Below are 12,165 nucleotides of genomic sequence, written 5' to 3' on the forward strand. Positions count from 1 at the left end.
TCTCCCCTAAGCCTTCTTTCCTTGAAGCTGAACAAGCCCCCTTGTCTCAGCCTTTGCTTATATGGCAGGTTTCCCAGACCCCGGAGTATCATTTTGGCCCTTCTCTGGGCCCTCTCCAGCCTGTCCGCAGCTTTCTTTAGGGCCTGGACCAAAACTGAACACATTATTCCAGGTGTGGCCTGACCAAGCACTGAGTGGGATAATGATTTCTTCATCTCTGCTGGTGATGCCCTTTCTGATGCAGCCCAGCATCCTATTGGCTTCCTTTGCCACAGCAGTATGCTCTTCACTCATACTGAGCTGCTTGTCCTTCTGGACTTCCAGGTCTCTTTTCATAGATCTGCTCTCCAGCTGGGTAGATCCTGGCCTGTGCTGTACTCCTGCATTATGTTTTCCCAGGTGCAAGACCTTACACACGTTTTTGTTGAACTTCACAGAGTTCTTGTTGGCCCACTCTGATAGCCTACTTAGATCCTCCTCCTCTCCAAAGTGTCCACTTGTCAGTTTAGTAACATCAGCAGACTTCATCAAGGTACACTTGAACACATCATCCCAATCATTTCTGAAGATACTAAACAGTGCTGGGCCCAGTATCGATCCCTGCGGGACCTCACCTGGGACAGATTGCCATTTGAAAGCCTTTCTTGTAGATAGGGGTGACATTAGCCTTCTTTCAGTCTTTTGAGATGTCTCCTGATCTCCAGAACTGCTCAAAGACTATGGAGAGGGCTGTCCAACTTGGTGACAAGGGCTTTAAACCAAAGGACTTGGGGGATGAGGTCCACAGTGGCAAAGCTAATGCCACTGCAACCCACTGGAGAATAAACCAGGCCAACCAGAGCAGTGACAGAGGCTGCCTCCCAAGAGGAGAAGCAGGAGACCAGCAACCTCAGATGTATGCATACCAGTGCATGGGGTTTTTTTTGTCTTCTGTTCTGCAGTTTTTAAAAAGCCAAGAGTGCAGAAGCATGAATGCAATTAGAAGGCTAAAATAGTGATCATAAAAATAAACATGACATTTAACTGCCTCTGCAGTAAAACCACCCGAAGTGACAGCTTTCCATGCCCTTGCATGTGCCGTGACCACTTCTCCCTACTATCTGCGCTGTTGTGCCATACATGGCCCCTCTGGGCTGCAGCTGGGCTGGGCTCAGCACCCAGGTGGGCTGAGAGTGGGTCCCTGAGCCCACTGAGGACCTGCAAAAGACACCTGAGTGCCAATGCTGCTGTGAAAGGTCCCCCACCGCCTGTCTGAGCCTGTGGGCTGATCCCTGTGTACTCTCTCCTCCTCTTCTTTCTCTTGTTCCCTCTCCTCTTCCTCATCATGAAATTAGGTAGGGGTCAGAAATGGTAGCAACCGGCTTTCCTGTTTGAGACCTGTCCCTCTTCAACTGGCCTGTTGTGTCAGGAGCAAAGGAAGGTGCACCTGCATCATGGAGCCTGTGTGTGTGTCTGCTCGCACTGAGGCTGAGACCCATGGGTGCTGGTGCATAGCATTGTGCTCTGCATACTGTGTTCCTTCACAGCATCTTCCACACGGACAGATGGCATCTCCCAAACGGCAGCCGTGAGAGCTGAGGTGGTGATGGCAATGCTGTGCCCTCCTTTTTGGAGCAGGTGCTGGGGCTGGGGGATACCAGAGCTTTCCTCACTCAGAGCAGGCTGAAGCTGAGATGATGTCTGTGGGAGAGCTCCCTGTGTGTGGGAGGTGATGGAGCACACTGCAGGCAGCAAACTGCTTCATGAGTGCCACGGTCGTGGGTGGCCTCAGGTGAACTACTCACAGGTATAGACTGGGCATCATCTCACCACCCATGCCACACTCCCCTGCCCCTGGCTAACAGCAGCAGCCAGCTTTGGTGAGATCCAGATGCCACCTCAACACCTCTCCTTCAGGGACTGGGTAGATGGACTTTTTCCATTGCCCACCTCCACTCAGATGAGGACAGCATGTGGGGAAGTGCTGTGCTCTGCTGGTGTTGCTGGGCCCTGTGCAGCCCAGTAGTATTGGCAGCACCCCATCCTGACTGGGTGCTGGATGCTGCTGAAGCCTGAAACGGTGCAGCCAAGCCAGGCCGGGGAGCGCCTGTGGCTTCTGGCCAGTGCAGGAGCAGTGCAGGAGAGAAAGCACACCTGCATTCAGGCAGACAGAAAGCCCAGCCGAAGGAAGATGGATGCATAGATGCAAGTCCTAGATGTAAGAAGTAAACAGAAATTTTTGAGGCGTGAAAACCCTTGTTACACAGCTGTGGAGGACCTTTAAAAGTTAATTTCTCCTGACTAATGCATGTGGATACAATATATAAAAATACCATTAAACTTGCACTTTGTGTAATTTGCAGAAATCTATAGGTGTGTACTATAATACATTTTATAACAGTGTTTATTCCTGCGTTTTGCATTATGTCTGTGAGCCATTCTGCCAAATTCAGTTGAGACATTTCTTTGCTTTGCACGTTTGCAGGCTTGAGACCACAGTTCTTGATTGTGTAAAATGAGGCTTTATTTAATTTATGCACAGGAGGAGTCTGCAAGTGTTAAGAGCTTTTTGTGAGTGCTGTTTGTGGGTGCTTGGATAAAGGGGTGGGTGGACACCTTACACTTGTTGGATAGTACACAGTGTCTTGTCAGCAGCTCACAACTGTGCTGCCAGTGGAGCAAGCCACATTCTCCGTAGCCTTCCTCTCTCCTTTGTGTAGGAAATCTGGCCTTGCCACAGGTTGTGGCACTGTTTGAAGGTTTTCCTAGGGATCTGTGTTTTAAGAGGAGTAGCATTGCTACTTAGGAGTCTTCTGTGTTTCTTAGGAACTTGTCCAAGGTCCCTGGCAGTGCAGTGAAGGAAGAGCTTTCCTCTCCCAGGATTGCTTGCCTGGGGTTTGGCAGTGGTCAGCCTGGGCAGTGGTCAGCCTGGTGAGACCCTGCAATGCTCTTGGCATTTCTAAGTTTGGTTTAGCAAGTGGGTGAGGTGTGGTTGAGTTTGTCGCTGTGTTTCTTTCATCTGCTTCCCCGATTGTGTTTTGCAGACTGTTCTCATAGGTGTTAGGTGGAAATGTTGCTCTGCTGTTTCAAGCTTGCATGGAATGACTAGTTCTGACTGCTAACAATTGAATAGCCCGTATTTTCCTCACCAAATGCCATTTCCTAGGAAGGGGCAGAAGTTTGGCCATCTCTGTCAAACTCATGGAGGCTGTAGCTGTTGCATGGTGTGCAGTGCCAGCTGCTCACAGCGTGCACGTGGCCTGCCGACACCTGTGGGTCTGTTGTCTGTTCCAATATCTGCTGTGTTTTTCTCCACCAGGATAACAAGTGCTCCGGAGTTACTGTACTGAGTGCTCATGCCTCTTTGCACAGACCCTGGCTGCCTGTGTTTGTGTGTCCCACCACCACTTCCACCTTTGACTGTCTGAGTTTAGCCTCCCAGTATTTTTCAGAGCTGTGAATCCTCTCCCAGTTGGTCATAACTAGAGGCCAGTTTGGCATTTCCAGAGATAGGCAGAGTATAATTTTATCTCCAACATGCTCTAGTCTGTGTTGTCCAAGCATACCTAGAAATGGTTATTTGAAAGAGGCGATGAAAGGATGCGTTATAGCATGGTGTGGAAGTAGGTATAAACTATGTTAAAATCGCTTGAACGACCTTATAGCAGCCACTTAAAAATGCAGTTTGGCCTGGGGGTACAGGCTTAAAGTGCACGTTTCCACGGCTTGCTGCTGAGCACAGCTTTCAAAGATGCACTAGGAAAAGAGTTAGTTTCTTGCAAGCACTTGTTAATAAACTTGTCATGACTTATTTTACATGTGTAATTACTGCAGTTATATATCCACTTACATATTAAAGATTTCATAGAGTGTAAGCCCCCTCCTGCGTTATGCTGCAGCTGGCTGAGGGGTCCCGCTGCCTGGGGACTGGTCCAGGTGCCCACAGTGCCCCTGAGGCCCTGGGAACTGCAGTGGCACTGCGTGTCTGGCTGTGTGCGGGCTAGGCTCAGGGCGTGTGCCACCTTGCAGGTGCACAACCAATCCAACTCCACTCAGTGGCACTCCTTGCACAAGGGTTTGTTCAGATGTACAGACTGTCAAGTCCATGAGCAAGCATTTGGGCTTGCTGAAGTATGAGGGCCCACCATGTCTTCCTGACCCTTCCAGAGGGAACTGTGGGATGGAGGCAACTGCAGGGCTTTCTTGGAACAAACTGGGAGATGTGTGATGAAATTTCTGCCAGGCTACTATGGGAGCTCTGATCTGTTAAATAAAACTCAATTTTTTCAGTGATTCCTGTAACCAGCTTGAGGGTGCAGGTTTTCAGCGATGGAGTTGCACCCTGGGTACACAGCAATGCTGTGGGGTGGCACCTCATGGGTGTTAAGGCATGGATCCAGCCAGTACATCCTGTGAGTATTCAGCGCGGCTCCAGCTTCCACATAAGGGAGGACCTCCAGCTGTCCTAGGGAGCAGAGACAAATGTTCTGATGGTGGAGAGAAGCTCCATCACTTCTCAGTGAAAGACCAGAGCTGTCTGGCTGATGATAAAAGTGCTAATTGCTGTGCTGCTGAGCATGTGAGGAAGAACTGCACTGATGGGCCAACAATGCAGTTCAGCTACCTCTGTTTGGCTGCCTCTGTTTCCCAGAGGCAGCACTGTACAGACACTGGGCAGAGCCTGCTAGATGAGCTGTGCACAGCAGAGTGGCACGGCTGGGAGCAGAGCAGTGTGGTGAGGGTTTGCCAGTGGAAGCCAAAGAAGTGCAGCCTGGTGTGTGGGCTGAAGGCACCCTGCCAGGAGCTGGGAACCCCCGCTAGATGCTGGTTGGGGTGAGGGCAGCTGAAATCGAGGTGGCAGCAGATCGCAATGGCCCTTGGCCTGAGCAGCACAGGAAGCTCTGTGGGAGCAAAGGGCAGGAAGAAGACCAGGACAGGTGCAAGCGAGGTGTACCTAGGCTGGTCATGCATTTAAATGGGAAGTGGGACATGGCTGAAGAGCCCTTGCTATCCAGTGCTAGCCACAGACATGGTGGCCCCTGGGCAGCCCTGCTCCTGGGGGATCTGCAGATGTGCTGGGCAGCTTGGCCAGAGCCAGCCCTTGGGACACTGTGTGTCTGTACCAACAGCATTACAGAGGCCTAGCTTGCAGTGTGTGCTGCCCCTGAGGCCTGGAGTGCAACTGTGCCTCAAACCCATTTGTCCAAGTGGTGGACAGTGTGGGGTGGGAGGCAGCAGGCACTGGCCAGAGGGCAGGGGGCTTGGGCTACTTGGGCTTCTTGTGTCCTCACACCTGTGCTGACCATGAGAGCAATGAAACACTTGCAGAAGCACAATGCAAAGGTGGGAATGTTCAGCAACCCCCCTGAGTTTTTCCAAGCCCAGAGGCAGGACAATGCTCTGCTGTCGGCAGATGCTGGTCTCTGTGTCTCCAGGAGGAGCAGAGCTGGCCCAAGTATATCTAACAGGTCAAGCCTTGAAATGAAGAAGCAATAAGCCACTGAAATGGTACTATCACCGAAACATGATTGATCAATTGAATTCTATCAGAGACAGTGGGCAGTGAGATTAACTCAGGCCTGATGGGTTCAATGAGTTAAAGCATGATGTTCATTTCAGCTTCATTTCACCAGTCTTTGCTTGTGAAATTGGTCAATCAATAGAGGTTGAAGATCATATATATATATATTGGTGACCATCTTATAGGGAATATAATCTAGCGTAGTCAGCTTCTGACTCCGGCTGCCTTCAGCAGGTAATGGAGACAGAGCAGAGACTCCATCAGTGCCATCGAAATGGCCTGATATCTTCTCCAAATGAAAAGTATTTTTGGATCTCTGATGATTTATCTTTTTTTTTCCTGTCTTTCTCACTTTGATCTATGGCAAAACCCATACCTATCTTTGTGAAATATTGTCATTTCTCTTGAAAATATTTGCTCAGTTATCAGCTCTATACACTTCAAAATATAAAGCTTATTTTTAGTGATACCGTCCTTTGAAAAAAAAAAAACCCAAATAACAGTGCTTAGAAAACCCAAACAGTAAATGCAAAGGTCTCTCACTGTGTATGTGGTCCTGAAACTTAACACTTTACCAAGGAGAGCATGAATCTGCTCGCTGCCAAATGCACACAATCCTGGGAAGGTGGCATGAAAATTCAGTTTACATTTTAAACAAAGCCTTCCAAATGGTAATTAAACAAAGTCTTTATCTTCTCTGGACTAATTTACAGGCCTGCTACAAGGAAACAAATCACCTTTTTGCCTCCTGGTAATATTTCATTTGCTTCATAATGTTTTAAATGTGGTGAATAACATCCTTCCTAATTAGCCTGCATTTCCCAATAAGGTAGAGTAATTAGGTATGATACCAGGTAATGAAGTTGGACAGTACAAATTAGAGACAGAAACCATGTCCTTTATGAATATGGGCTGTTCATGGTACTAGCTATTTATTTCCTTGATTAATTCTGTAAACTCACATTGTTTAAAAAAAGAAAACAACCTGAAACCAGGAAATCCTCTTTTTCTGCAAAGGAGCACTGTGTCAGAGGGATGTGCCATGGAGGTGTGCACTTCATGGTACACAATTAGTATTAATAACGCTGGAAATATTATTCCAGCTGAATTTGTGGCTGGCACCCATTTCTCAGCTGCTGTCACCTGGTCAAGATCCTTGAGTGGAGCTGTGCTTACTCAGACCAAGGCAGGGACTACCTTGTGCTATTTCATACTGACACGTCATAATGAAGTAATTAAATGGTGCTGTTGTCTCTCTCTGAACAAAAAAAAAAAAGAGATGGTGGATCTGATATTTTTCTTTATTTCAGTGTATTTTATTGGTGTTTTTATATTTTGCCCTTTTTTTCAGCACTCAACTTTAGGGCTTTTAAACATGCTCCGATGTTTTGTGAGGATAGAGTCCAGGGTCATTTATGCTCCTTATTTTGGACCACAGAAATGTGTAAACCAAATGACATTTTCAATCAAATGAGTTAGTTGGTGAGTGTTGTTAAAATTCTGGTTTAGGCATATTTAGTGATTTCAAATATTCAAATATTCAAATATTCTCCTGCTGTTTTGGAAACTTGTCATGGAGAAGTATTTAACTGTAAAAGTATGCTAAAAGTATGCACTTCACAGAACCCCAGAATGATGAGTGTTGGATGGGACCTCTAGAGATTGTCCAGACCAACCAACCCTGCTAAAGCAGTTCCCTCTTGGTCAGGGGGCACAGGAACATATCCAGGAGGGTTTGGAAACTTCCAGAGAAGGAGACTCCACATCCCCTCTGGGCACCCTGTGCCAGAGCTCCCTCACAGCAAAGAATTTTCTCCTTGTGTTCCAGTGGAACTTTCTGTGTTCCAGCCTGTGCCCATTACCCCTTGTCCTGTTGCTGAGCATCACAGAACAAAGACTGTCCTCATCCTCTCAACAGCTGCCCTTTAGGTATTTATAAGCACTGATAAGGTCCCCTCTCAATCTTCTCCAGTTTAGGCAGTCTTTTGTCAGCAAGACCATGCATGGGTGCCTTTTCTTTGGGGTGGATCTGTTCTGTACCAAACTTTTCCTAGACTGTTCAGACTTTGACTAGTGATAGGAAATCTTCACTAGTATGTAATATTAATGTTATGTCCAAGTCAGTCAGTTTCCTTAGGAGCGTGACTGGCTTTTCTCGTGAAACCACAGGTCTCTTTTCTGGGGGAGGTGCAGATAGATACTCATGTGTATGTGCAGTTCAGAGTGAGGAATGACTACTTTTTCTCACACCTAGCAAGTGTCCACAAGTAAATTCAGAATCAGGGAGATGTCACAGGCTCTCTACACTGTGCAAAGATGTCCCTGAGACAGTGAGTCCTCCAGCTGCAAATCCCAAGCTGTAACACCCAATGAACTGTGAGTACCCAAAAGGAGACAAGCCAGTGTCCAGCACAGGGATGGATGCCTGGAAGGACTTGGATCACACCAGAGACGAAGCAGCCACAGCAGGTCCAGCACATCAGAATGGGAGGCATGGGCTCCTCTGAGGCATCAGGGCAGGTCTGGGATCAGAGCCTCTGAGCACATCCCCAGGAGGCTTCCGGCCTCATGCTGGCAGGAAAGCGCATTTCATCCAAGGTGGTTCAGAAAGTTGCGCTCTAACAGCACCATCTTATCCTGTCTCTGTAACCTGTTAGAGGTAAAGGATGAAACATTGATCTGAGAAGGATGTCCTCTTTTTCATTAAGGAGAGTGTGATATCTGTGCATTAGCATTTCTGGAAAGATGCCATTGGACTGGGAACTAATTGTTTTGCGGAGTGGGTAGGTACACATGTAGTGCTACTGTCAACAAAACATAACCCTCCTAGGTGGCTGCATTGATTATATGAAAAATGTTTTTACCACTCCCTGGAGCCTATTTTATAACCCAAACTGTTTCAGACCTGCCAACAGTATTTTAATTATCGAAGATATTCTAGTGTATTCAAACAATGCATAATGCTAATGGTAATTATCTCACATTTATATAATGTCTAACAGCCGAACGCATCCCAAAGACCTTCACAAACTTTCAGGTGTCATGTACAGTGTTGTAGGAACTCCTTGGCTTTTGCAGTGAAATGCATCACACACCTACTATTAGCCTGAGTTCAGGAAACATAGTGCAAAAGAACAAGCTATCCCTTAGTTCATGGGCTGTGAAAAGCGAGTGACAATGAGGGCGAGTGAGGTTCAGATGGGTCCCAGACTCCTCTTACAAAAGTCCCGTTACAGCCATCCGGTAGTCCCAGCCTTGCTGCATTGCTGTCCATGTCTCTCCCTGGCAGCAAACGCTGTGTGCATGGATCTTTCATCTCAGCACAGCCCGGCTGTGCTGAGGCCGGTCCCATCTCAGGTCCTCAGGATGGCATGCAGAGGCTGCAGCAGACAGGGATGTGAGGATGATGTGGGGAGGCAGCTGTCTCCAGCTGGCTGCACAGGTAGCACTTCCAGCACTGTACCAAATCCTGACTTTGAGACCAAACCCCTCCAAAACCCTGCTGTGACATCCGTGTGACTTCATTCCCTGCCATATTCCTCGGTGCTGTGCAGAAAGGCACCTCACCCGCTGCCTGCCAGTTTTCTCTGTTTTTCCCATTGTTTGTGAACTCCTCTTGCAGAAGGAGATCTCATCCTCATATCTCTTGGGATGCTTTGGTGTAAGGCGACAAAGGTGCCCCCCTGCTTTCCTGCCCCTTGAGGAAGGGCAGCCAGGGATGGAGCTGGTGATGTGTCTGTCTGTCCATACCTGTCCCAGCCACCCCTCTGGATGTTGTGCTCCTGGATCTGGCTTGCAGTCCTACTTCCATCCTGGCCCCGAGGCTGACCCTAGGCGAGGGTGCTGTGTCAGGCTTTGCCTTCAACTGGCTTCTTTCCTTCAGCCTGTTCACTCCCCCAAAACCCAGATCTGCACTCTGTAATAAAAGCACTAGTGCTCTGTATTGAAATGTGATGGGATCTCATTATACACCTGATTTCTGAGTGAGTAAACAACGCACAGACTATCCTGGTGTTGCCAAGAACATTTTCCAGGTCATGCCACGTCTTGGATGATTTCACTCCTTCTCATCACCCCCTTTAGACCAAAATGGCATAAAGCTTTAGCTTTGATGCCAAATTGTGAATAACATTAGTTTAACCTGAAATTTAAAGCCAGCATTTCCATGCTCCAGAGACAGGGTCTCCCCGGCCTTTTGCTACCATGCAGCTAGCAACCAGAATTTTAATTTTATAAGCCATGGTTGACTAAACCCAGCACTAGGTCTATTAGATATTATTTGATTTAGAATAGTAAAAAAAAAAAAAAAAAAGATTTAAAGATACACTGCTTTCTTCCATCCTTTTGTATTCTTTCAGAGCCCTGTACACACACTTAGACTTTGTATTCAGAAGACAAGTTCAGGGTTATTTTCCTGAGTGGAAAAAACTAATCCTTGCACTTTACAACAGCCAGCATTGTCTGCTCTTAAGTTGCATGACTGTCTAAACAGGTAAATATGAAGCTGCTGTTGCCTGAATTGCTGAAGTAAAATTTGGGAGGAGGTTTCCTGCATTAATTGCTAGTATCAAATGCCTGTGTAGTTTGTTAGAGTGATGTAGATTGAAAAGTTTCAGAGATCTGTCATAAAGCCACCTGGTTTTCTGGATACACGTGGTTTTCTGCAAAATCAATAGAATCCTTTGTGAAAAATCCTGTTCAACAGGCATCACCCATGTTACTGATGGCCAGCACATGTCTGCTGGTGTCTGCAGCAGCAGGGTGTCTTTGCAGATTGCCTCTGGTCCTTGCCATCAAAAAAAAAAAGAGAGAAGAAATTGATGCAGCATCTACCAGGGAAGGTCTGAGAGATGTTATTTGTCTGCAGACTACTTGGACAGTACGCCACTGCAATGCTCATGAAAATCTTGTTGTTAAGGATACATTTGATTTCTGCCCCTCAAAACTATCTTGGCAGCAAGCTTCTATTTTTAAAACATTTCCTCCCTCTGCCTAGTGCGGTGTTGCCACCTGGAGAAGAAATCTGATATTTGCTGTTGTTCTCAGAGTTCCATCTCCTGGAGTCCTGGGAATACTGCAGACCTCAGCTTTCAGTGCATGAAAGATACACTTCTAGCACTGACAGGTGAAAGAAAAGTAGAAAACCACTGTGAATCTGCAAAAAGCAAATTGAAACAAGCCCCTGTGTTGCAAGTCTGTTTTGAACTGCCAATCTAAACATTCCTCAAACTTGTCTCGTGGCTTTTCAGCCATGAGCAGTCACTTATGACTTCTGTTAAAAATCTCTGCCAAGTGGGAGAGAAAACTATGCCTCAGAGCCCCAGCTTTCATCATGCCAGTAAGCTTAAGACATACAGGATGGAATTGCATTGGCAGCAGATCAGGCCTCACTGACAGTGTTGCAGTGCTAACTCTGAGCCCCAGGGCCATCCTGTCTCAGAATGGTGCGGGTAGTGTCTGTGTTTGGAGGTTGGCTGGGCAGCTGCTGCTGCTGGTGGGAGGTGGTGGGCTGGATGGAGGGTCCTTGTTTTGTGATGTGGGGACACCACAGCTCAGAGCTCAGCATAGGGTGGAGCTGAATCAGACTGCAGGTAGCACAGGAAGGGAGTGAAGCGTATAGACAGTCATTGGGCAGTGGGGATGGGCTGGAGCTGACCCAGGGTGACTGTGGCTGTAGCATCAATGGTGTGCTTATCCTCTCCTATCCGCTTGCATCCAGACTGCTCTTGGTTCAGTAAAATTGATGCCGTCAAAGATGTGACCATTCTCATTTGTCCTGCCTTTAAATTATGTGTGAAATCACTGACAGTAAATTGCATTGAGGGTTGAATCTAATGGAAAACTGGTCAGTGCATCTTGTGGCAATATGTATCTTGCTTGTAAGCTCCTCTCAAAGACTCTTCACGATGTCAGCATACTGGTACTCACGTCAGTGCAAGAGAGGAAATGAGACATTCCTCTGTAGGTCTCATCATTGAGATAGCTACTTATTCCCTGTCTTCTCTCTCCTCTTTGAAAGGTATTCAAGAATCTCCAGTACCAAATGGCCATTCTCTCCCGGGCAGAGATTTTCTTCGGAAACAGATGCGAGGAGACCTTTTCACCCAGCAGCAGCTAGAAGTGTTGGATCGGGTCTTCGAGAGGCAACATTACTCAGACATTTTCACAACAACTGAGCCCATCAAACCAGAGCAGGTACTATCACAAACGTTCAATGTTTTCCTGACATGTGTTCTGCTGGCCGAGATCTGTTTGGTGGACATCACCAAACGCTTCTTGGAGTCTCAGTAGAAAAATACAGAGAAATGGGTGTTGTGGCAGGTTCTTCTCAACTCAGCTTGTCTCAGCCAGGTGCATGTTTGCTGTAAAAGACTGAGTATAAAAAAAAATAAGGAAACCACTTGTGTAAACGTTAGCAAGTGTTTGGGTATGAAATGATACCTGATCTGGACCGGTTACATCAAATGAGTCCTTAAAGAACAGTACAGCTTCTGATGCTTTTGTTAGAATAAAAGCAGACTGTACTGGTAACAAGGAGAAGACTTGCAAAACCCAGTGCCTAATTTTGGTTCATAGTAGCATGATCGTGCACACAAATTAGATTTTTGTATCCAGAAGTGGCTTATTAGGCATGTAATTGGCCATTTGCTGAGAGAAACACCCAA

General features: G+C 47.0%; 1 protein-coding gene across 7 annotated transcripts in view; it reads left to right on the forward strand.

Annotated features, from left to right (window-relative positions):
• Nucleotides 1–12,165, forward strand: part of PAX5 (paired box 5) — a 132,096-nt gene that overhangs the window by 38,574 nt on the left and 81,357 nt on the right. For all 7 annotated transcript variants that reach the window (XM_062017998.1, XM_062017999.1, XM_062018001.1 and 4 more), the window contains one exon: nt 11,520–11,695. In XM_062017998.1, coding sequence (XP_061873982.1) covers nt 11,520–11,695 — 176 coding nt within the window. The remainder of the gene's footprint in view (nt 1–11,519; nt 11,696–12,165) is intronic.

Source organism: Colius striatus, chromosome Z (assembly GCF_028858725.1).
Source record: "Colius striatus isolate bColStr4 chromosome Z, bColStr4.1.hap1, whole genome shotgun sequence".
NCBI classification, from domain to species: domain Eukaryota; kingdom Metazoa; phylum Chordata; class Aves; order Coliiformes; family Coliidae; genus Colius; species Colius striatus.